We start from the raw sequence: 27,437 nt of genomic DNA, 5'->3' as shown, positions 1-27,437 counted from the left end.
GCCACGGACATGTAAGGGCATGACACACCAGTTATTGGCCAATCTCATGTGCCAGAGCCTCACGTGTCCCTCTAGTAAGCCGGACTCGGACCGCGGGGCATGACGGAGTCTCGTTCGTTAATGGAATTAAGCTTGCAATGTGTGCATCTTTTCTGTAGCTGGCATGGTTGAGGTTTCCCAGGTGGAGTCGAATTTAACCGTAGGCTCCACTCCTGGTGGTGCCCTTCTGGACATTCCTTTAAGGTTCAGCTTTGCATCCATACTGCCCACGTAAAACAAACACTTTGCCTTCATGAACGCTGTTTGGAGGGTCATAACTCGTGGGAATAACGCCGCCCAATCAGTTAACCTGCTAGAGAGATCCTTCGTTGCTCCCAAGCATGACATCACACTCCCTAGGAGGAAGGTAATGCCACTGTGGCGACCGTACTCCTGGGGGCGACACTAGTGCACTGATGCCCAGCCACTGCTCGATGAATCTGCTGGTACATTGACCCAGACCACTACATTCCCCTCGCACGCTACACGGCCTGAATCTGACCCTGATGAAACTCAGGTTACCCTTCCCACATACAGTTCGATCTTACACGGTGACAAAGAGGAAGCTGCAGATGAAAGTGCAGGTTCGGCCCACCCGCCAACAGACACACCACCGTACTATCAGGGGCCCTGTGCCAGTGCCGTTGCCAACGAGTGGGCCCCCCCTGCTTGCTCAGGATCACAGCACTTGCAAGGTTGAAATACTGTGCAGTGAGATGGAAGATGGGGAGGACGAGGAGTCCAGACTAGTACAGGGATTCCCTAGCGAGGAGACTTATTTGATTGTTTTCAATGTTGGGACAGCAATTTTTGGGGAGCACTATACTCTGGAGAATGATAGATGGGGCCCACCATACACTGGAACATTCCAAAGGTGGACATCAGACACTGGAGCAGCATTTACAGGGCCCATTATACACTAGAGCATTAGAAATGGGGCCCATTATGTTTGGAGCATTATTTGGGCCCATAAGACAGTGGAGCTTCATCCATGGGGACCAACATATACTGTAGCATTATGTGGAGCTCATCATATACTGTTTCAAACATTATATGGGACCAATGATTCTGTATGGAGAAATAGATGGGCCTCGTCATGAGATGTAAAAAGTGAAGTATTTTTCATTGTAAAAAAACGCTATTTCTCTGCCGTATCGGAGCATGATGAGTTGTGGTATGTGTTAAAGGGGCGCTCTTTCGCCCAGGGCACATGAAAACCTGGAGCCAGCCCTACCCCCCCACAACTTTAGCCAAATAACCCCCATTTTTCAGTGCGTAACTTGTATTATGAAGTTAATTAAGGTTGACAAGCTTAAGTAAGAAGAATTGATGCTTTTGGCATTCAAATGGGCACTGTAGGTGTGTTTCCTGTCCTCCTCTCACTGCCGACTTTTATTCCCCATTGACTTACATTGGGTTTCGTGTTTCGGGACGACCCCGACTTTTCCCTATAATCGGCCGATCTTGCTCGACCCGACTTTTGGAAAAGTCAGGTTTCACAAAACCCGACTCGACCCTAAAAAAACAAAAATCGCTCAACTCTAATGGTAACAAATTTTAAGCTTTTAAGACTGCTCAGGTCTCTTCATAGGGTATAGAATAATACAAAATCTGAAGAGTCACATATTTAAACACAGCAGGACACAGAAATAATGCAATAGATAAGACAAGTGACGTGAAGCAGAACTATCATTATGGGAGAGGGAGAAAACATTTGTGGCCGTAAATATTGGAACAGTTCATGGATAATGAGTGTGAAAGTTTTATTGTCCTCTGAATGGGGTCTGGTTCTGGCTTGTGATGTCCCCACAAGGTCTGAGGAGCAAATTCCTTAGTTGATGTACAAAGACATAAATCCATGCGACTAATTCATTCCTGCACTGAGTGTGTCAAAGGTTGTGATAAGTTTGTACTCCCAGACTCATCTGTCTCTCTGAGATTTAAAATTACCTTTTAATACAAATAATACAATTTCATATCCATGGTGCTGTGATCAGTGATTCAGAAATGTTTGGCTACAGGTAAATCTATTCTTTTTTCTCTTATTGTGTGGCGATAAGAATTCATCCTTGTTCTAATCTAATCAAATTTTTTCAACGTATTTTCCACAATAGCCTTCTGGTATAGCACCATTTTAGAAGACCTCTCCTCCTCAGTAAGAAGAGATGCAAAGTTTTCCTTGTGGCGTGGGTCTAGCAGGGTGAACAACCAGTACTCTTTTTTAGCTAAGATGAATGTAATGTGAGGGTCATGGGTAAGGCAGTGGTACATAAAGTCAGCCAAATGTGCCAAATTCCATCCATCCAACACTTCCCTGTCTCCACCATGATGACGACTCCATCTCCTCCTCCATCTCTTCCTCCTCATTTCCATCCTCAGTCCACGCACATAGGAGGGACGGGACAAAGGTTGTGTGGCTACTAGCCTCTGTTCCTCCTCTTCCTCCTCCTCGGTGCTCACCTCAATACCCAATCCCCACTGAGCAGATGAGATGGCTGAAAGCTCTGTGTTACTGTATGTCTTCCTTCACCCCCATCTGCTCTCCATGCAAAGCTTCATATTTAATTGTGAACATTGACTGCTTAAGGAGGCAAAGAAGCAGGATAGTTGCACTGACTATGGCATCATCACCGCTCACCAGTCCTCAAAAGTTTTGGAGAGCCAAAGAAATGTCAGACATCCATGCCCGCTCTTCAGTTGTTGTTTGCGGAGTCTAACCATAATACCAACAGGTGTGTTGGAACTGGTACTCAACCACTGGCCTCTTCTGCTCACAAAGCCTTGCCAGCATGTGCAGTGTAGAGCTCCAGCTTGTGGTTACGTCACACACCAGTCAGTCAGCTGGCACCTGCATGCATGGCTGCAGCATAGCCAGAGCGGCGGTGGCTGTAGCCAATTTGCGCAAATGGGCGCTGACACACGTACTTTGACTAGAAGCAATGGCAAATCTGGATATGTTTTCAAAAACCGCTGAACAACCAAGTTGAACACATGTTCCAAGCATGGTACATGTGTGAGCTTGTCAAGTTTCACAGTCATGACTAGATTATGCCCATTATCTCACACAACCATGCCTGGATGGAGGATAAGTGGTAAAAACCACAGATCTGTCTGATCTGTTGTTCCTTTAAGCAACTCTGCCTCGTTGGGCGGTTTGTCTCCTAGACAAATTAGCTTCAGCGGAGCCTGTTGAAAGTCCCTAATGATCATCTCTCAACAAGCCTACCAAGTTTATGATGAGGAAATTAAAAAGAGAAAGAATCAAAAAAAGGATAATTAAGATTGTTTCTCCCTCGGGTGATCCCAAAATTCACCCTAGGGACATTGTCAACTCGTTTGCAGATTTCTTTAAAAATCTTTATAACCTGAAAGATGACCCCCAAACACCGGTGGTTAACTCGAATTTTGTGGATTCTTTTCTACAGAGTATCGATTTACCAAGAGTTGATGAGCTGGACTTGAATTATGTCAATAGCCCTTTTACAGAGAGTGAAATAGTTGACGTTATCAAGAAACTGCAGTCCCGAAAATCACCAAGGCCAGATGGCTTCTCTGGGGAATACTATAAATCCTTTTCAAAAATTCTGGCTCCACAGTTGGCTTCTGTCTTTGGTTTGGCATCCTCTCGGGGTTCCATCCCAAAGGAGATGTTAGAGGCAACAATTGTCATGATTCCAAAGGAGGGGGAGACCCCGAGAGAATACAGAACTATAGGCCAATCTCGCTCATAAACAGCGATATTAAAATCTACTCAAAGATCATCGCAAACCGACTAAAAAACATCCTTCCGTGTCTGTTGGTGGATGATCAAATAGGGTTCACAGAGGGCCGCCAGGCCTCAGATGGGACTAGAAGGGTGTTGAACCTGATAAATTTAGCTAACAATTCGAGAACCGAAACTGCTTTTCTGGCACTGGATGCCGAGAAGGCGTTCGATAGACTAAACTGGCTATATTTAAAAACAACTCTCGCTAGATTTGGCTTTGACGAGAAGTTTCTATCAACAGTCTTCGCCCTATACTCGGGTCCTAGTGCCAGGATCTATGCAAACAACTTCCTTTCTGGCTCGATCGACATTACTAATGGCACAAGACAGGGGTGCCCCCTGTCTCCCCTTCTATTTGTGCTTGCCATAGAGCCCCCATCCGAAAAAATTAGATTAAACAATGATATTAAAGGCTTTGAACTGCCATCACGAAATTTTAAAATCGGGTTATTCGCAGATGATCTCTTCCTCACACTTCTTGATCCCGCAAATTCCATTAAAGCCCTTTCAGATGAACTAGAAAAATTCTCTAGAGCATCCTATTTTAAGATAAACCCACACAAATCCAAAATTATAACTCTAAACATGAAACAATCCGAAATTAACAAAATAAAGACTCAAACCCAGTTCATTTGAGACGCGAAAGAGATTGTCTATCTAGGGATTAGAATAGCAGGATTAATCCAAGCCACAGTTAGGGCCAATTTAGACAGCATTATAAAGACTATTACAGGCGATCTATCCTTTTTGGCTCAGTTAGAGACTTCCATTTTTGGGAAGATGCTGGCAGTCAAAGCCTTTATCCTTCCCAAAATTTTATACATATTTAGAACTTTGCCAGTTAGCTTTGCATGCCAATCCATTGATAAAATTCAAGAGCTCATCCGACTATTTATTTGGAAAGGTAAGAAAGCAAGAATATCTGCAGACTTACTTTATAAAAATAAAAAACATGGGGATGCAGGACTGCCCAACATATACGCTTATTATCAGGCCTCGCTCATCAAACAGAGCTGGCACTGGTTTATGGAAAACATGACACATCCAGCTTGGTATGACTTGGAGAGAGATGCTAGTGATAGAGGTTCCACGCGAAAGCTTTTCTTTTACTTCCTTCTGCAAAAGCACAGTGCGAACTCATCGCATCCTATATTTCGGTCGATAATCTCAGCCTGGAGGGAACTCATTAAGCCGACTAAAAATATCAAAAAAGCAGAGCAAATCTTAAAACTACCCCTATCTTCATTTGCACTGATGGACGATCTCCCAATGCCGGAAGTATGGGGGAAATCTGGAATCAAAAAGGTGGGGGATATTTTTAGTGGAGTGGAGTTCTTGAAATTCAGTGAGATCAAGGCTAAATATAATCTACCATCATCTGAGCTGGTCTTTTACACCATGTTGAAAGACAGAATTTTGAAAATCATAAAAGGGAAGACTTTAAATTATATAATGCTAACTTCACTGTTGTGCAACCTTAAAAATAAAAACCTCTGAAGTCTGCGTAATTTGTATAGATCTGTCGTCAATGACCTAACGAGCCACAAAAACATATACATGAAGAGATGGGAGTCCGATTTAGGTGCTGATATCCGTCTTGAGAATTGGAACGATGCCATCAAATTCACTTACAATTCCAACATATCAATGAGTCTTCACGAGGGTTATTTTAAACTGTTAAATAGGTGGTACTATACCCCGACAAGGTTATCACATTTTAACACAGAATTATCTTCCTTGTGCTGGAGAGGCTGTGGACATCAAGGGAACCTCTACCAAATATTTTGGGGTTGTTCAAAGATCAAAAACCTCTGGTTCCAGGTCACACAGCACATTAACCTCATTGCTAAGGACTTCACAATTACACCTGAAAGAGCACTTCTTTCATTAGACATGGAACAGTTTAATGATTCGGTAAGATACATTATCATATACATCCTCTTAGTGACTAAGGGTGGTTTCACATTCGCGCTTTTTAAGCGCACGCACGGCCGGGGGTAGCTCCGCCCCCGAGCCAGCTCTCTGCCCGGCGTGCCCGCCCCTTCCTTGTAGCGCCGCCTCCTAGCGCACAGCGGCGCCTGCGATCGGCGCACCCTATCTTTAGCATAGGGTGCGCAGATCGTGCGCAGGCCGTGCGCTAGTTGCGCTTTGACCTGCGCTGCGCACTTTTGACGGTGCGCCGTGCGCGCCAAAATCAAACTTTTCGGATTTTGGTGCGCACGGCGCACCGTCAAAAGTGCGCAGCGCAGGTCAAAGCGCAACTAGTGCACGGCCTGCGCACGATCTGCGCACCCTATGCTAAAGATAGGGTGCGCCGATCGCAGGCGCCGCTGTGCGCTAGGAGGCGGCGCTACAAGGAAGGGGCGGGCACGCCGGGCAGAGAGCCGGCTCGGGGGCGGAGCTACCCCCGGCCGTGCGTGCGCTTAAAAAGCGCGAATGAGAAACCAGCCTAAGACCATGTTAGCACAATGGTGGAAGAAAGTTGAGGTTCCTAAGTTTTCGGACATACTTGATAAAAAAGGCCAACATAGTGATTTGGAACTCAGATTTGCGATTAACAACAATAAGATCCACAAATATACAAAAAAATGGAAGACTTGGAACAGCAAATTCCATATCAAATAGACCTATTAAGAGGTATTATATTTTGAGGCCTAAACATGGCCGTTGTAGTACCGGGATGTTGTAACTCCTTCCAAGAATGTTACCCCATAATAAGGATTGGCGATTTTCTTTTCCTTTTATGTTGTTATTTGCTATATGCAATTTAATGCCTATTTGTGGGTTCTCTAGTTTTAAATTTTTTCCGTACCTGTACAAGGTTCTTTACTTCCCATTCCCTTTCCTCCCTTCCTACCTTCCTTCCCTTACCCTGTTTAATTACTGAAAACCAATAAAATTATTTGAAAAGAAAGTCCCTAATGATGGTAAGTCAGAATGTGCAAGGACAGGTGCAGGGCAGGAGGCATCTGTGCCAGTGTTTTGGACAGGGGATAGGGAAGCACCTAGCACAGGGAAAGAGTCAGTGGTGTCTCACAATGGCACCAATCATGGACCCAGGCATTCAGCCCACCGAGCTGGGTGCTTAGATGACATGTGTCTGATCATGCTGGTGGTGGTTAGGTTCTTAGTGGTCAGGCCCCTGCTTATCTTGACATGGCACAGGTTGCAAATGGCCATTTTATTTATCTCAGAACTCTCTTTAAAAATGTCCCAGACTGAGGAATACCTAACTCTTTGACGGAGAAATTCAGGACTGTCGGAACAGTTGCCCACTTTCTCCCTCTAGTCATTCTACTTCCTATCAGTTTTGGTGCTGCAAATCTCTCCCATTCAGCGCTGCTGGCCACACTCTGCATGCTAGCTTGCCAGGTTGGGTCAGTGACTTTGTCATCCACCACCTCACCTTTCACCACCGCAACTTGGTCCTCCTGACTTAACAACAACAAGACTTAACAGAAACTGTGTTTCATCATCATCTTCCTCCTTATCCCAAACTTGCCGTTCCCCACCATCATGTTCTTGTGGCCGTGGCTGCTCTGTATTTTGTGCTTCACTAAACAGCATGTCATCCTGTCCCTCTTGGTGCATGCAGGTTGACAGTCTACAAACAAGAAATTTTGTGGTAAAGAGCTCCTCGGAGTGTCCTAGTGTGGGATCACTAGCCTCCTGGGAATCAACATGGCGGAAAGGAGGAGGATCACGGTGAGGATTAAGTGATCCAGACTTTAGCCTGGTGAGACTGGACCTTGTAGAAGATAGGGTGGTGCTGCCAAGCCTGCTGGAAGCATTTTCTGGATCCAATTGAATGTTCATTGCTCTTATAACACATAAAAATGTCCATGTTGGCTTCCAACATTCACTTCCAGCAATCAAAGCTTTTTTTGAGTTTACTCCACCATAATGTAACAGAAAGAAAGCAAAAGTGTATGGATGACAATCAAATTCAATCCAGATAAATATTTCAATACTTTTTCTCAGTTTTAGACATCAAAGAAATGTTCAGAGACCATGTAACACTGTATGGTTGAGAAATGGAAGCCTAAACATTTTTAAAAAAGCTTTTTATCAGTTTTAGAGATCACAGAAATGTTCACGGACCAAATAACACTGTATGGCTGGGAAATGGAAGCCTATAAAATTTTTAAAAGCTTTTGTTTACTTTTAGAAATCACAGAACGGTTCACAGAGCCCATAACACTGTATGTCTGAGAAATGGACGCGTACAAAATTTTAAAAAACTTTTTGGCAGTTTTACAGATCACAGAAATGTTCACAGACCACGAAACACTGTATGTCTGAGAAACAGAAGCCTACAAAATTTTCAAAAGCTTTTGTCCACTTTTAGAGATCACAGAAATTTTCTCCACACTATGGAATAGTCTATCGCTGTGAAATGTAGCCCAGGAAAATGTTTCAATGATTTTTGGGTGTGTTATATATCACAAAAAATGATCTCAAAGTGCGTAATACTTGATGGATCAAAATATATTACATTTTTCCAGCACTCACAAAAAAAAACCTGTAGGTGTATATTAGCCAATGGACTGCACAGGCCTAATCCATGTCTACAGACTGGATTCTGTCCCTGTCCCTGCTTCTGCAACTCTCTCTCCCTCATTAGGCTAAATACAGGTTGTATGTGCTGCAAATGATTTGCCCTTAGAAGGGCTGTCAGTATGATGGCTCAGCTTCAGCACCAGTGTCTACACTGCAGGCCTCAGATTCGTAATACTGTGCACACACAGGCCTAGACAAGCACTCTTTCCCTCCAATGCGAAGTGTCACAGAGCTGTGCAATGGCATTAGTGTGACGAGTCAAGCGGCACCTGTCCTTTTATAATCACAGCCAATCACAGTAATGCCACAAGTTCACTTCGATATTACAGTAACTCACATGCTTAATGGCTGTGTAACAGGCTCCAAAGATACCAGGCAGGGATTAGAGTTTTATATCAAGCACCGCCCATTACTCGCCGAGTAACGAGCACATCTGAGCACCGTGATAATGAAGTGATAACCGAGTATCACCGAGCATGTTCGCTCATCCCTAGTTCCGATGTTTATCTCTCATTGAAGTTAGGATCTTAGCTTCAGTGCCTACAATTGGCCACTACTCTGGGTACAGAGCTGTAGTATTTCAGCTCTGCACACTGTGTGCATCAGACCTCCGTGGAATCAACTGATCAGTGGAAGTTCCCAAGTGTTAGGCCCAAATGACATTGATTACCTATTCTACTGATAGATCATCAATATCTAAGACCTGGATCATCTCTATTCTGATTTCAGAGAAAGGCAAGCCTAGTGAAGGTAGTAAAATATTCATACAGCTAGTGAGGCAGATGTGAACATTGAAAACATTAAGGCAGATTTATTTTCTTTGCTGATCTAAGTTTCTCGTTTAAGGGAATCTGTCAGCAAGGTTTTTGTCACCCCATCTGAGAGCTGCATAAAGTAGGAAAATAAACCATAATTCCAATGATTTATCATTTAGTTTACTGGGTGCAGCAGTTGTGATACAATCAAAGTTCTTAGATGCAGCATGTACCAGAGTTCAGAAAATTGCTCTTGCCTACACAAGAAACTCTATGTGTCTCTTGACAGTGAGCTGCTTATCAGAGGAGGGGTGTGGACATGTAAGGAGCTTGCGGGATGCAGTGACAGACAGAAGGCAGAGCAAGAGTTAATAACTTTACTTGAACAGGGAATGTGTGGATCCGTGTGCAGGGAGGTAAATGGTTAACAGGGGCGTAAGCAGTTCAAAGTATAAACAGTATGCAGAGTTAAAGAACAGCAGAAAGGGTATCACAGTTCTTGTTAGGTCACTTATCCTGTCAGACGTTCCCCAGGATGGGATGAAGCACGGAGCAGGAGATGATGTCCACAGCGGCCGGCGTGGCACTTGTCCGGTGGGGGTCCTGAAGACAATGCGGATCCGTCTTCTGGCAACAGCGGTTGGTCTCTGGTACCTCCTGCTGCCCCTAGTCCATATACTGATGTAGCCGGGAGGGTGCAGGCCACCACACTGTCTGCACCCACCGTGCAAGGATATACACTGGGCAATCAGGGTGTAAATGACGGTCCCATACCCAGTCTCTCTTAGACGGCATGCGCATGGTACTCACAGGCCCGAATCGTCTGGCACCTCGTTTCATGGCGACCAACGGGCACACTGCACGTCTCTCCTCACAGTCTCTGCCAGCGGTGGTGGTGGTGCTCGAGCGCGGGCCTGTGCTGTACTGCGCTGGCCTGCGCTCCAGAGCCAGAGCACTCACTGGTCCCTGCTGAGCGCTGTCTGTTCCCACCAAGTCTGCCTGTTTCCGCACACGCTGAAGCTGTACCCCCTTAACCATGCCCCCTGCTTACACATGCAAGAATTGGTCCGGTCCCTTAAGCTATCCCCCCGAACAACAGAGACAGCCCAGACAGTTCCAGAACCGGCACAGAACAGGTACCCGCTACACAATCCTTCTTCTTACAGATGGACCAGATGCACTGTAGTCCTGGCAGTGATAATCCCCTGGTAATAAAACATTCATTGTAAGGAAACAACAGCACACAGCCTAATGAATTACAAAACACTTAAAATCTGTTTCTCAGCTGCTACCTCACGCTGTCCTCAGGTTACACAGCAAAAACCTGCTGACTTATTCCTTTCATGGTCTTCTGTTTTTGGTGCACATTCATCACATATCACAAAAGTAATCAATATGAAAAAAATGCCTTTTGTCACTTTCTTGAAATATTAGGTCTTTAATTTTTAATTAGATGTAAATTTGCAGAGTTTAACAAATATTAAAATGTAATCTTCTTTTCTGGTACAAAAAATGGCTCAATGCTTACCAGTCCCAACTTGATTTAAACTAGAACCATGAGGTAAGGTGGAATTCTGGCTCAGTGTGATACAGGCACCATTGTGCAAAATTTATCTACTGCTATGCGTGACATTAACAAATAGAATTTAAACCAATGTAACAAAAATTCAGCAAAGCCAAAGAACAACAATAATAGTACAGTGCTTACAGCATGCAAGAATGCCTAATAAAAAAGATGGTAAGTTTTCAACGTGCTTGACAATGACAGACCTATAATTGGGTCAAAAGGTTGCTGTTTCTGTTTTTGTGATGCTTTAATAAAGCAAATTGATCATTATTAGCTGCTAAAGCCACCTTCCTCTTAGACTCACCAGGTGAGTTAGATCCTACAAGCCCAATGTCCGGGTGGGTATATGGGCAATGGGCATTGGTGCAAGCAGGGGTGGATTAAGGGTAGCCAGGGCCCGGGGCAGTTCAGACTCTGTGGGCCCCCCTCGTCACGTGACGGGGGTCACGAATCGTAGAGCCACACTCTACATAGAGAATAATGGAGCCTCCAGAACCGACCTCCACCCGCAGAGCCACACTCTACATAGAGAATAATGGGGCCTCCAGCACCGACCTCCACCCGCAGAGCCGCACTCCACATAGAGAATAATGGAGCCTCCAGCACCGACCTCCACCCGCAGAGCCACACTCCACATAGAGAATAATGGAGCCTCCAGCACCGACCTCCACCCGCAGAGCTACACTCTACATAGAGAATAATGGGGCCTCCAGCACCGACCTCCACCCGCAGAGCCGCACTCCACATAGAGAATAATGGAGCCTCCAGCACCGACCTCCACAGGCAGAGCCCTACTCCACATAGAGAATAATGGAGCCTCCAGCACCGACCTCCACCCGCAGAGCCGAACTCCACATAGAGAATAATGGAGCCTCCAGCACCGACCTCCACCCGCAGAGCCACACTCCACATAGAGAATAATGGAGCCTCCAGCACCGACCTCCACCCGCAGAGCCACACTCCACATAGAGAATAATGGGGCCTCCGGCACCGACCTCCACCCGCAGAGCCAGACTCCACATGGAGAATAATGGAGCCTCCAGCACCGACCTCCACCCACAGAGCCGCACTCCACATAGAGAATAATGGAGCCTCCAGCACCGACCTCCACCCGCAGAGCCGCACTCCACATAGAGAATAATGGAGCCTCCAGCACCGACCTCCACCCGCAGAGCCGCACTCCACATAGAGAATAATGGGGCCTCCAGCACCGACCTCCACCCGCACTCCACATAGAGAATAATGGAGCCTCCAGCACCGACCTCCACCCGCAGAGCCGCACTCCACATAGAGAATAATGGGGCCTCCAGCACCGACCTCCACCCGCAGAGCCGCACTCCACATAGAGAATAATGGGGCCTCCAGCACCGACCTCCACCCGCACTCCACATAGAGAATAATGGAGCCTCCAGCACCGACCTCCACCCGCAGAGCCGCACTCCACATAGAGAATAATGGGGCCTCCAGCACCGACCTCCACCCGCAGAGCCGCACTCCACATAGAGAATAATGGAGCCTCCAGCACCTACCTCCACCCGCAGAGCCGCACTCCACATAGAGAATAATGGAGCCTCCGGCACCGACCTCCACCCGCAGAGCCACACTCTACATAGAGAATAATGGGGCCTCCAGCACCGACCTCCACCCGCAGAGCCGCACTCCACATACATGGCTGCTCTCAGTGCTCAGTGCTGTGCGCACAGGACCTGTGATGAGGTCACAGGAGGGGAGGAGACAGGGGTCACATGATCGGGGGCCCTGACACCTTACCTCCTGTGATCTCATCACAAGCCTTTGCACGCTACCAGCAGCATCAGCGTTCACGCTACTTTTAGATGCTGCTGGTAGCAGAGCACATAATGCCGCCCCCACGGTCACTCACTTTTAGGTGGGGAGAAGATGGAGTGCCATTGCAGCAGCCAGCAGGAATGTGGTGGGGGCCCCCTTAGAAGCTCTTGTGGTGGGGGCCCCGGGGCTGAAGCCCCGCCTGCCCTGCCTATAATCCGGCCCTGCGCGGTGGCGGATTATAATGGGGCAATTTACTGGCCTGGGCTGTGGGCCCCTTAACCCCACTGGGCCCGGGGCAACTGCCCAAATTGACCTCATTATAATCCGCCACTGGGTGCAAGAGATAGCAAGGGCACAGAGGACATGGACAGCTGAGGGAAAGGAGACCACATGCAGAAACATGGGATGTAGGAAACCACAAGCAGGCAGAAGATACACAGAAAACTGCATGCAGGCAGGTGGGATGTGGGAAACTGTTGGCAGGTGGAGTGCAGGAAACCGCAGGTAGGCAGGAAATTTCCAGGAGACTGCAGGCAGGTGGGAGACATCCAGGGCACTGCAGACATAAGCTGAGTGGGTCACGGTGTATAGAGTAAGCCAGAGTCTAGCAACACTGAAGTCTTAATACCAAGACACAGGTGTGTGTCTGGATGAGCTTTTTATAGGCCTGGGCAGATGCTCACATGGGATCACATTGGGCCATGTGTAAATCTCGACGTGGCGCACAACAAAGTCTAATGAACCAGGGTGAGGGAAGCAAGGCACAGATCTGGTGCCGGTGTGTAACACTTCATTTACTTATATTTTGCTTTGGAAAAGGGATCATTCTATGTTTGCTATTCATGTATCTACATGGTTTTGCAGCTTGACGTTGTCTTGACGCTATTACATTTCCAACAACCAAGTGATGTCCCTTTTAGTCCAGCAAAGACTAGCTTGTCCTTCTGGCACAATATGTTTATTTGGTTATTTACAGCTAGGCTAAATATATTTTTATTGGACAGTGAATTTTTATCTCCAAATGTACTTCACCAAGGACATTAGGACGTGAATAAGCACAAGCTCAGATAGCAAATAAACATATCCAGTACTTTACATTTTTAAGTTTGTAAATTCTTAAATACAATTATTGAAAATGCCATCTACTTTCTTCTAGGTCATTATCCCAATTCTCCTTTAAAGTCATTCCACCTGAAGTATTTCAGAATTTTCACCAGGACATCTTTAAAATGTAAGTGTTATTTTACTGGAAAAGAGTATAATTATTCTGTTAAAGTATTGACTTATATTGAATCCAGCTCACGTGTTGAGGAATGGATTCAGTGAAGAAGCTGATAGCAATTGTAATGAAACTACAACTATTGATCACTCACTCAAAACATGTAAATTTGTAAGTCATCGTCTTCTCCAATGGTTCATATTTTATGCTTTTCATGGGATTGAGTGTCGTTATCATGTATCAGGTCTACAGTAAAACACCAGTCAAAAATGGAAAATTGCTAATATTGTATAATATTTCCCTTATCTGTGGCTTTGTGCTACTTATAGTAATTGTTATTTTTATTTATTTTATTCACTTACCAGTATATGGCGCCATTAATTTCCACAGCACTTTAGAGACATCAATGTCCCCATTTGGGGCTCATAATCTAAAATCAGTATGTGTCTGGACAGTGTGGGAGGAAACTGGAGAACCCGAGGAAACGCATGCAGACACAGGGAGAACATATAGACTCCTTGCAGAGGTTGTCCCTGGTAGGATTTGAACCCTGGATACAGCACTGCAAGTATGGCTAGAAAAGTGCTAACCACCATGCTGCTCCGTTACAGTTTGGTTTCTACTATGTAGCAGTTAGTGGCTGTGATCTTCATGATTTACCTTTTTCAAACCATGAAACCTGTTTATCTTTTTTTTATAAGGGAAATAGTTTACAACCCTATGTTAAAGAAGATCTAATTTTACTTTTCAATTAATAAAGCTATTAGCTCATAAGTAACTTTGGAGCTATGTTGTAACACATCGCATGGGCTGCAAAACATTCACCCATTACATGATTATACTGTACAGGTTTCCAAGCCATACTTAGATAATTGTAAGCCAAAAACTAGTTCAGCCAACAGCTTTCTCCTCTGACCTCCCTAAAAACATGCACTGTAGCCTAGGATTAATCAACTGTGCACTTGTATTTCAGTGTGATGAAGGACAGAACTTCTGCCTGACTTATTTAAAGTTATAAAACAAATCTGCCTTTGACTAGGGAAAAAAATACTTAAAAATACAAATATAATAATAATAATAATAATAATAATAATAATAAAACCATACCACATGTTTGAATGAGATTTTTATCAATCTAAATTTGCTTCCCTGCACAAGCTCTGGACATTACTTACATTACGCTTACATATTTACTAGTGATTTGCAAGTGTGCTCGGCACTGCTCAATATTCGATCGAGCATCAGGATGCTCGGGCATGCTCGGTACTGGTGCTCGAGCGCCATGCTCAAGTCCTCGCACGCATGTTTTGCGGCTGTTTTTCATCCACCTAAACAGGGGACTGCCTGACAATCATGGTAATGCTTTAGCCATGATGGCTACTGGCATTACTGTGATTGGCCAGCCACAACACATCATCGGATCTATATAAGAACCAGTGGCGTGATGCTGGCCACACTGTATCCCAGAAACAGAGTAGGTATAGCTGCTGGAGAATGGAAGGTTTGCATTACAGGTCTGGAGTCAGGGTTTATATTTATAGTCTTTCCTGCTGAAACCTATAACCAAATAGTCCTTTTCAGGGCTCCATCTATTCTATTCAATATAAATACAGGTGTTATCTGTAGTTATACTCATAGAATCGTAGAGTTGGAAGGGACCTCCTGGGCCATCTGGTCCAACCCCCTGCTCAAAGCAGGATTCGCTAAATCATCCCAGACAGATATCTGTCCAGCCTCTGTTTGAAGACTTCTATTGAAGGAGAACTCACCACCTCTCGTGGCAGCCTGTTCCACTCATTGATCACTCTAACTGTCAAAAAGTTTTTTCTAATCTGTGTCTCCTCCCATTCAGTTTCATCCCATTGCTTCTAGTCTTTCCTTCTGCAAATGAGAATAAAGATGATCCTTCTACAATGTGACAGCCCTTGAGATATTTGTAGACAGCTATTAAGTCTCCGCTCAGTCTTCTCTTTTGCAAGCTAAACATTCCCAAATCCTGCAAACTTTCCTCATAAGACAGGGTTTGCAGACCGGTCACCATTCTGGTCGCTCTTTTCTGAACTTGCTCCAGTTTGTTGATGTCTTTTTTTAAAATGTGGTGCCCAAAACTGGACACAGTATTCCAGATGAGGTCTGACCAAAGAGGAGTAGAGGGCAATAATGACTTCACGTGATCTAGACTGTATGCTTCTGTTAATACATCCTAGAATTGCATTTGCCTTTTTTGCTGCTGCATCACACTGTTGACTCATATTCAGTCTGTGATCTATTAGTATACCCAAATCTTTTTCACATGTGCTGTTGCTTAGCCCTATTCCTCCCATTCTTTATATGCTTTTTTCATTTTTATTGCCCAGATGTAGTACTTTGCATTTTTCCCTGTTAAAAACCTTTCTGTTAGTTGCTGCCCACTGCTCCAGTTTATTTATATCTTTTTGAATCCTCTCTCTCTCTTCTCTAGTATTAGCTATCCCTCCTGGCTTTGTGTCATCAGCAAATTTAATCAGTTTACCCTCAATTCCTTCATCTAAATCATTGATAACGATGTTGAACAATAGTTAGTGTAGGGATAGCTGCTGGAGAAGGGAAAGTTTGCGTTACAGGCCTATAGCCAGGGTTTCTTTTGCCTTACAGTCCTTCCTAATGAAACCTACAACCAAATAGTCCATTTCAGGACTCCATCTATGTTATTCTATATAAATACTGCTGTTAGCTGTATTTATTGTAGGGATAGCTGTTGGAGAAGGGAAAGCTTGCATTTCAATTTGCATTGAAAGATTGCTCAAACAGATAGTCACAGGAACACTTTCCGTTTAAGTTTTCAACTAGTTTATTAACACTGTGCTGCATAAACCAGTCCAAAATTAGGTAAAACAAACACAGCCCATCTGGCGATATGGGAAAACAAGGCAGCATATAGTGTGACTGCGGGGTTTGCCCGCTCAGGAAAAAAAAAACAAGGTTCAGTTCTCTTGAACATGAGAACACCTTAAAGTATAAATATTCCAAGAGCCTATTGACATACCCTGCTCTGCTGAGCTCCGGCATCATTCTGAAACATTCAGTCTGCGAGAAATCCTGCAAATCATAACAGGGCTACATGGGTTTTCCACTAAACTGATATTAATGACTTTTGCTTAGAAGTCATCATTATCAGATCTGTAGGGGGAGAGGTGGTCCAACACGTAGCATTCTCACCAATCAGCTGCTACCAGCACCAGCATTGGCCAAATGTAATAATTTGAATAGGAGATGTTCTGCAGTACGAGTAGGGGTGCTACATTGAATCTGTGTGAAACAGCGCTGGTGTACCACTCCATAAACTGTTTACCTCTAGTAACAGCTGATCTATGGGGTTACCAGGTGTAGGACCTCCACTGATCTGATATTAATGAACTATCCAAGGAGTACGGCCTATATCCTGAGCAGAGGGGGGTTTCTGCTGCAGTTAGTTATCTTACAGCTAAACACTGAGACAAGAAAGAGAACAGAGACATGACTGTACCACTGAGACATAACAGTGAAGATTTTTTTTTTTACCTGTTTCTCATCTTTTATTATAATACAACATAAAATAGGATCAAAGCAAAGGAGAGTTAAAGAGACATGACAATTATTTTTTTCTGTATTTTGTGCGTTTAGCGGAAATGTTTGCGAACAGTGCATTTAATAAAATGCAATGTGCCGATGCTGTACTTCTATGTGTCTCCAAATCTATATTCAGAAATACTTGGAGATTTTTCCTCGTTAGTATTCATCAAATTGCTTATTATGGAGTAGTTCTACCCTAGAACATTTTAGTGATATTTATGACAAAAAAGAATTATACAAGGTCCTTAAACCCAGAATTATGAGCTGCGTGCATTAGTACTGATACTGTAGTATACATAACATAAGTCCCTTTTGCATTTATGCAGCCCATTTTTCTTCAAGTGTCTCCTTATTGTGCATCTTGATACAGCCACACCGCTAGTTTTCAGAGAGTCCAGTGTTTCAGTTGATGTTGTTTGTCGGTTTTTCTTTGCATCCCGAACAATTTTCCTAGCATTTGTCACAGGTCACAGGTGAGGATGTTAACTTTAGAAGCATTTCAAACCCATTTTGTCAACTTCTGTGCATGTTATCAGGCCAAAATCACCAGGGTATGTAAACTTTTGATCAGGTTCATTTGGATGTTTTGGGTTGGCATTATGATTTAAATACAGAAAACGCAGTAGTTTGACAATAAATGGCGTCACCCAACCACTAACCATGAATGGAGAAAAAGTTTTGGTGTTATCATTCTTATTCTCTGAAAAAAGGCCAAGAAAGGAAAAATTCTGCCGGGGTAAGTAAACTTTTGAGCACAACTGTATATGTTCCCCATTTTGTTCCCATCCTAGTATATATGTTCCCCATCTTGCTATATATGACCACCATCCTGGCATGTGTCCCCCATCCTGAGCCATCCTGGTATATACAGTATGTCCACCATTCTGGGCCCATCTGGCCCCATCTTGATATGTATGTCTCTCATCATGGTATATATGTTCCGTATTATGGTATATATGTCCCCCATCCTGGTATATATGACCCGCATCCTTTGCTCATCCTACACATGATCCCCCACCCTGGTAGAAATGTTCCCATCTTGATATATATGTTTTCCATTCTGGGCCTATCTTGGTATTTGTGTACCCCATCCTGGTATATATGATCACCATCCTGGCATAAATGTTCCCCATCTTGGTATCTATGTCCCCCATCTGGGCCATCCTAGTATATATGTCCCCCATCCTGGTATTTATGTCTCCCATTCTGGGCCAATACTGGTATGTATGTCCCCCCATCATGGTATTCATGTCCTAGTATATGTTTCCCCATCCGAGAATATATTTCACTCATCCTGGTACATATGTTCCCCATCCTGGTATTCATGTCCTAGTATATGTTTCCCCATCCAAGAATATATGTCACTCATCCTGGTATATATGTTCCCCATTATGGGCCCATCCTGGTATATATGTCTCCCATCCTGGTATTTTTATTCGCCATCTTGGTATATATGACAACCATCCTGGTATATATGTTCCCCAACTTGGTATATAGGTCCCCTTTCCTGGGCCCTTCCTAGTATATATGACCACCATTTTGGTATACATGTCCCCCATCCTGGTAAATATTTCCCCGATCCTAGTATACATGTTCCTCTTCCTGGACCTATTGTGGTTATATATGTTCCCAATACTGAGTCCATCCTGGTATATATGTCCCCCTTCTTGGTATATATGTCCCCCATCCTGTTATATATGACCCCCATCCTAGTATATATGACCCCCATCCTAGTATATATGACCCCCATCCTGGTATATATGACCCCCACCCTGCAATATGTATCTCCCATCCTATTATATATGTTTCCCATTCTGCAGCTGTTCTTTAATGCATAAAAAATAAATGATTCTACTCACCTTTGTTTGATCCCACTACATGTGGCGTCTTCTTCTGTACCTGGCGCAGAAGATGGCAGCTGACTTCATCATGCAATCGGTGGGCAGTGCATGACGTGGAAGTGAATGAAGTAGGTCTAACGAACCAGCAGCAGTCAGATGTATATAGTGAACTGAGCAGAACCCTGATGGCTGAGTCTCATTATTTATTTGTCCCTCCTGCAAATAATAGGAGATGAGCTGCAGTTACTGGCAGAGGCCACTAAGCAGTATAACATAGCTGTATTGTTCTATTTTGTTTTAGTGCTGGAAATAGTTGATCGGTATTGGACATTACACAATCTTATATTGATAAGGATGAGTCCTCAATATCATAGTACTGGAAAAAGCTAGCAGGGTGCATGAGCTTTACATCTCATGTAATCGATGTGATCATCCAATATGAGTGGTTTCTGTGAGGTGACCGACCAATCTAATAAACTTTTATATCAGCTTAATTTTAGTTTATCCCAAATGTGAACCAGTCAGTACAATCAACCAGATTCTCAAGGAAAATTTCACTTTAGGTTGGTTAGCGATAAAGGCAATCTGCAACCAAGTATTTGCTACTTGTTCTGAGACTGGCATAATGTACTGGCATAGACCTTGATTCCAGTGATGTATCACTTGTTGGGCTGCTTACTATAGATCTTGCAGTGCTCTGAAAGCTGAGCTCTGTATAAACCCTCCGACACCACTGATTGATAGCTTACTGTGTATAGGCAGAAAGCTACCAATCAGTGTTGGGGGCGTGGCTTTTCGGAGCTCATGAATTTTTATCGTAGGTACACTTCAACCATGAAAGACAGAATCTTTAAAAAGAAATCCAGAGCGACCAAGGTTATTAGGGAACTAGGGGGTCTGCAATACCAAGACAGGTTATTACACTTGGGGTTATTTAGTTTGGAAAATCGAAGGCTATGGGGTGATCTTATTACAATGTATAAATGTATGCGGGGACAATACAAAGACCTTTCTAATGATCTTTTTACTCTTAGACCTGTGACGGGGACAAGGGGGCATCCTCTACGTCTGGAGGAAAGAAGGTTTAAGCATACTCACAGAAGCGGATTCTTTACTGTAAGAGCAGTGAGACTATGGAACTCTCTGCCATATGATGTTGTAATGAGTGATTCCCTACTAAAATTTAAGAAGGGACTGGATGCCTTTCTTGAAAAGTATAATATTACAGGGTATATGCACTAGTTTCCTTAATATTGCATTGATCCAGGGAGCTAGTCTGATTGCCGTATGTGGAGTCGGGAAGGAATTTTTTTCCCCAATGTGGAGCTTACTGTTTTCTACATGGGGTTTTTTTTGCCTTCCTCTGGATCAACATGTTAGGGCAAGTTAGGACAGGATATGGGTTGAACTAGATGGACTTAAAGTCTTCCTTCAACCTTAATAACTATGTTACTATGTTACTAAATCACATTTTATGATTTTTACATAATTGTTTTGTGTTTTGTTGCGCGAAATAAGTATTTGATACAACAGAAAAACAGAACTTAATATTTGGTACACAAACCTTTGCTTGCAATTGCTGAGGTCAGATGCTTCCTGCAGTTCTTGACCAATTTTGCATACACTGTAGCAGGGATTTTTGCCCGCTCCTCCATACAGATCTTCTCCAGATCTTTCAGGTTTCAGGGCTGTCGCTGGGCAACATTGAGTTTCAGCTCCCTCCAAAGATTTTCTGTTGGGTGCAGGTCTGGAGACTGGCTACGCCACTCCAGGGCCTTGAAATTTTTCTTATGGAGCCGCTCCTTAGTTTCCCTGGCTGTGTGTTTCGGGTCATTGTCATGCTAGAAGATACATCCACGACCCATTTTCAATGCTCTTACTGAGGGAAGGAGATTGTGGGCCAAAATCTCGCGATACATTACCTCATCCATTCTCTCTTACATACAGTGCAATCGTCCTGTCCCCTTTGAAGAAATGCACCCCCAAAATATGATGTTTTCCCCACTGTACTTAAAGGTTGGAATGCTGTTCTTGGGGTTGAACTCATCTTTTTTCCACCAAACACTGCAAGTGGAGTTTATTCCAAAAAGTTCTATTTTGGTCTCATCTAACTAGATGACCTTCTCCCATGCCTCCTCTGGATCATCCAGATGTTCATTGGCGAACTTCAAATGTGTCTGGACGTGCTGGCGTGAGCAGGGGGACCTTGTGTGCCCTGCAGGATTTTAATCTATGACATCATAGTGTGTTATTAATGGTAATGTTTGAGACTGGTCCCAGCTCTCTTCAGGTCATTGGCCAGGTCCTCCCGTGTAGTTCTGGGCTGATTCCTGACTTTTCTCAGAATCATTCTTACCCCACCGAGGTGAGAGCTTGCATGGAGCCCCAGACCGAGGAAGATTGACAGTCAACATGTGTTTCTTCCATTTTCTAATTCTGTCTTTCACAGTTGAAGCGTACCTACAAATAAAATTACAGACCTCTCCATTCTTTGTAAGGGGGAAAACTTGTAAAATCGGCAGTGTATTAAATACTTATTTTCCCCACTGTGTATGCCATACATGTATAGTAGATGTGTGTCAAATTAATAGGACCTACATCTATTTTGAGAATTGGGCAATGTTCTCTTTTGCTTTCATCGAAGAGGTTGTTGGAATTTGCATGCAAATTCATAGGAATGCTGACCACCTCTCCACTATAGCATCAGCAACTGTTATCAAGAAATTCTGATAATCAGGTATCACTGATGAGAGAACGTTTTGAAATTTGGTTCGGAGAAAATTTAAATGTTCGTCGACTTGTTCGACGGACGGTTCGACGAGCATAATTGAACGTCAAAAGCCACACCTCTCCTCCTGCACCTTTTCAGGCACATGACAGCTGATCTGATCAGCTGTCATGTGCCCCTAACCGGGAGAAATCATAATCTACCCATGGCTGTTAACATGTTAAATGCCGCTGTTGAATTCCGATAGCGGCAATTGCAAACCACACCCATTACCCCCCTTAACACATGACTGCAGGGCACCAATGGGTTGGCATGACAACCTGGGTTCTGCTGAAGACCAATGTGGCTGTCATTGCCGATCTGTCAGATGATAGCATCAGCTGATGTGACTACTACTCCCAGCAGCACATGCCTGCTGCCGCTGATAACAGCTAGACCAGTCACCTCTGACAGGAGTATTCATCAGCCACGTCTGCACTGTAAATAAATGAAAAAAAAAGACGTGGGTTCTCAGACAGCTGGCGACTGGTATTCTAAGGCTAGGGGAGGGCCATTGATATTGGCCTGCCCAGCCTAATAATATTAATCCGCAGCCACCCCAGAAGAAGCACATCTATTAGATGCGGCAATTTTGGTGCTTTGCCTGGCTCTTCCCACTTTCTCTGGTGTGGTGGCAAGTGGGGTAATAGTTGGGGGTTGATGTCATCTTTGTATTGTCAGATGACATCAAGCCCAGACGTTAGTAATAGAGAGGCGTGTATAAGACACCCCCATTACTAACCCCATAGTCATATTGTATAAAAGAAACACCAGAATAAAGTCATATAATTGAAAGAAAGACACAGACCCCTTTAATTAATCTAACTTAAACCATACTCATTTCATCGCCCATTTAACTGAAGCCATGGTCTCCTTTAATAAAACAAAAATGAAAAAAAAAATCACTCATCTGTCTGTCATTCTGTCCCACGCTATAATCCATGTCTGGGGATAAACAGTATTCACCCAGGACTGCGCCAATATGCGACCATCCAGGCTGAGAATCACTGAGGAATGAGCTGCTGCAAGAGGAGTTTCAGTGACTAGCGGTGACGTCATCAAGGTTTCCGCAGGTCATTGAGGCTGCGTTCACAGTTGGGCCCCTGAACTGCAGGGACTTCGGTGAGATCAGAGCTGCACTGTGAGACTTTTTCTCACTGTGCTAGTGGCGATCTCACCGAGTTCAGCCTGGCTGGGACCGCAGTCTCAGTCACCTGCGGTAACTTCAATGAGGTCACCGCTTCTCACTGATGCTATGCTCGCAGCAGCTCATACCTCATTAGTTCTCAGCATGGACAGTTGCATCTTGGCACAGTCCTGGTTGAAAACTTTATCCACAGATATGGATTACGATGTGAGACAGAACGACGGAAAGGTGAGGGATATGGTTGTTTTTTATTTTTATAATATTACATGAGATGAGGGCTTCAATGGAATGGGTGTAATGTGAATATAACTTTGTTTGTTATTTTTAAATAAAAAAGGAAAAGTGTGTTCTGTTTTTATTTCAAATGAATGACTTTATTTTAGCTGTGTGTTTCTTTATAATATAACTAAAGGATTAGTAATGGACTAAAGACGCCACTCCATTACTAAGCCATGGGCTTGACATCACAGGACAATGCAAAGGTTACACCAACCCCACAAATATGAGCCCCACTTGCCACCGCCACAGGGCAAGTGGGAAGAGCCAGGCAAAGCATCAGAAATGGCGCATCTAATAGAAGCGCCTTTTTTGAGGCAGCTGCACACTGCTATTTTTAGGCTGGGGGGCAATATCCATGGTCTATTTCCAGCCTGAGATTAGCAGCCCCCAGTTGTTTGCTTTAGCTTGGATGGTTGTCAAAAATGGGGTGGACCCCAATGCTTTGTTTATTATTTATTTAAATAATAAAAAAATACAGCATGGGACCGCTCTATTCATGATAACCAGTCTTGATAAAGCTGATAACTAAGGGTTGCAGCCTGCAGCTCTCAGTTTTGCCTGCTGGTTATCAAAAATACAGGGGAACCCCACGTCAGTTTTTAAAAATTATTATCTATTTATAGCACAGCCAGCGGCTGATGAATACTCCCATCAGCTGCTGCTTGCTCTCACTGTTAATAGTTGAACACAACTCTCAACACTGTCTCCTGCTAGTGCTGATCACACACGAACAGAGGAACATAACATTAGCTGTTTTCACTTCAGCACCCGGCGCCGGGGAACAGATGATTCCCAGGCACCGAAATGGGTCTCACTAATGACACAGGGATGTCACCCGTGTGCTATCAGTGTACACGTGTGTAGGACGTTTTGCTACCCGTGCTGCTACCGGAAACACTGAGTTCAGTTAGTGAACTCAGTCATTTACCGACCCTGGCATACTTTTGCCGATTTTTAAGAAAATGCTCGAGAATGCAAACACGAATCCAAATGAGCTACGTTCGTACTGAATTTGAGATTGGCGAACGTTTTACGAACAAGTTCGCTCATCTCTAATCGTGACAAACTTTTTGTTTGTTTGTTTTTTATATGTTCAGTTTGCTAAAACTAAGTACATATAAAAACTTTCCAGCTGATTGTAGGATTTTTATCACTTTTTCTTGACCCTTGTATTAATAGAGAAATGTATAGAAGATTAGAAGCTGATAATCCAGAGGAGAAAAATACTGTTTTCACATGTTAAATCTCTCTATCCATAAAACCCTCCATCATTCACAGTTTGTAAAATGACTCTTTTTATTCCTATCCTGATGGTATCTGGCTGAAAATAATTTAATGGGATTATTTTACTTATATTATTTCTGTTAACTTTAAATGTCTGGCCTTGCTGAGTATGAGGAACAGCTGTTCCCAAAGAATGGAGAAGTATTAGTGATTTCCGTGAACTTACTCTGACCATGACACATAAATCCGTATGAAAAAAGGAGAAACTAGAAAATAGTCTAAACTCTTAAAATTGTATTCAAACTTTAGCCGGAATGAAGAACAGAATAACAAACAAGTACCATACCACATAAAAATGGCCCATACTATGAAGGATCATGGTTTAAACTGCAAAATTAACAACCATTGAACATAATTTATGTTTTCCACCTATCGATTGTTCCAGAAGGGCTTTTGCAAAGATACTACCAAAGAAATACATAGGGTTACTTAGCATGGTTAAAAGACAAGTGGCCATTAAAGAATCACGCCCTTCAAAGTTTTTATCCTCTTATTGCAGTTATCATATTATATAGCGCAGTGAACTTGCAGTTGCTCATTTTGTCTTTCTAACCAGTTAATTCTTCTCTTTTTTCTTTTCTTTCTGCTCCGTGTTCTAACCAATGTAAAAGCAAGAAGTCTGTCTTCCTTGCCTGATTCATTCCCCTCTTCAACTCCTCACCCAGGTGCCCCGCTCCTCCCCTCTACCACGGATATTGTAGTGAGCAGAATTGTAGTTATAATGATGACTCGTGCCAGGAAAATACTTACTTTTTCTACATAGATCTTAGAAGGATTCAGCTAGCCAGTTTTTAATCATGTGATCTCATAGACCTAATGAAAAAGAGAAGTATTAACTGGGTAGAAAGGCAAAAATAGCAATTGTAAGTACACTGTGCTATATAATATGGTGACTGCAATATATTAATAGGATAAAAAGTTTGATGGGAGTACTTTTCTAAAGCGCTTGTCTTAATATCCTATCTTCAGGAGCTCTCCACTTCTCTGCTTCCTAGTTTCCTGCTTGACAGGTAGTGGTACAATCCTGAGGATTGACAGTTCAGGCTGACAGCATAGCTGAACTGCTGGAACTGTGCACTCCTCTATGCTCCTAGCAGAGGTTGCTTGGAAGCACATGCTATTTTTCTGGGAAATCCTCTTCTAGGAGTAATCGTGAAGCTTGTCATTAAGCTGTAAACTATAGAAATACAAACCCCACCATTCTAGGTATGCTGCTTGTTTTTATTTGCACTTTTCAATTTTACCAATTTTTTAACATGAGACACTCCGTTTAACTACAAATGAGGGATGGGAGAAGATAATGGACTAATGGAAAAGTACAAGTAAATTTTGTCTCACCCACCTCCCATATCACCACATTGATCCAGATGAATCATAAAAAAAACCTTAAGAATTTCCTTTTGATCTCAAGACTCAAGAGGTCATCAGATTGAATCAATATTTAAACAACAATCGCCTCCCTTCATATACCGTAAGCATGAATACTATTTTATTCTAAAAAATCATTTAAGCTGTTTTTTATTCCATCTGCAAAAATAGAAATAGTGAAAATAATTCCTTCTTCACAAATAGGTAAGTATAATAATAACAGACCCAACACTGAACCCTGGGGTACACACACCACCTACTATCAGGAACCATTCAGAGTAGAAGTCATAACCTATCAGTCTCTGGATATTTTCCTTGAGACAGTTTTTAGTTCAATTGCAGGCTGTATTTCTAAAAAGTCTTTACAGCTTGGTCATTATAAGGCTGTGTGTGCACACGTTCAGGATTTTTTGCGGTTTTTACGCTTTTTTTAGCGCCTTTTCCCTGCAAAAATGCTTAAAAAGGCATACATTAAGCATCGCATTTTCCGCAGCATGTTCATAAATTTTGCTGAAAATCTGCGGATTTGTCACGATGTTCATTGTATTAGAATGCTCCGGGAAAAAAAACGTGAAAAATCCGCACAAAAAAACGTGCAAAAACGCAATAAAACCACAAAAAAAGCGAAAAAAATGCGGATTTCCTAGGAAGGATTCTGGTTTTGCTCAGGAAACTTCTGCTTACGTGGGCACATAGCCTAAGGGACAGAGTTAAAATCCTTTGCAAAGTCTAAAACACTATGTCCAGTCTTCTCCACAAAATTCAGGATAGAATGACACCAGGACTGCTGGACATAACTCATTTTATTTTTTACCATAAACTCTTGTATTCATTCCCCTCACAAACACAATTCCCACAAAAGGTTATGCATGTCATTGAGCATGACTATAGAAACACCCACATCACATATAAAGACAAATATGAGCATATCCTATATATAAAAGATCAGCTGTAATGAATCTCTATGAGCAATACTTAGTCATGTGTATGACTGAGCATACCCTATGAAACACAACTTGATAAGACTAGTGAACATCTAAAACCATACAAAAGGTCATATAAAGTTATGAAAAAAACTAAGCGCACCCACTTTGAATTCTATCGGTCAAAAACCCTGATTCCAGTGATGTATCACTTTATATACATCTACTCCCTGTACAATAGGAGTACAACAAATATATACCATATGCATTTGTGTAATTTATATTCTGGCCGCTGCATTCACACACATCCACCGCCTTGGCATTAACTCTCTACACTCCATCCATATTGGCCCCTCGCTTCTTTCCTCTCCTATGTATAGCACTCACGCTCTTTTCACGTCGTTAAATTGCACAGATCCAGTCAGTCCCACCATTCAACATCAGAGACGCTCTCACAAATCACTTAACCATCTGCTCACTCTTTCTATCCTCCTTCTCCTAGTCGCAGGAGACATTGCTCCCAACCCTGGTCCCCCATGTTAT

The 27,437-nt window shown here is 43.3% G+C and overlaps 1 protein-coding gene across 1 annotated transcript in view; it reads left to right on the top strand.

Moving 5' to 3' along the window:
• The window catches only part of LHCGR (luteinizing hormone/choriogonadotropin receptor), a 257,515-nt gene that overhangs the window by 69,708 nt on the left and 160,370 nt on the right, over nt 1-27,437 (top strand). Inside the window, exon 2 of the mRNA XM_073554028.1 lies at nt 13,632-13,706. Within this exon, the coding sequence (XP_073410129.1) occupies nt 13,632-13,706 (75 nt within the window). The remainder of the gene's footprint in view (nt 1-13,631; nt 13,707-27,437) is intronic.

Source organism: Dendrobates tinctorius, unplaced genomic scaffold (assembly GCF_039654945.1).
Source record: "Dendrobates tinctorius isolate UK_male_01 unplaced genomic scaffold, ASM3965494v1 ptg000205l, whole genome shotgun sequence".
Taxonomy (NCBI): Eukaryota; Metazoa; Chordata; class Amphibia; order Anura; family Dendrobatidae; genus Dendrobates; species Dendrobates tinctorius.
This window is presented reverse-complemented; position numbering and strand designations above follow the sequence as displayed.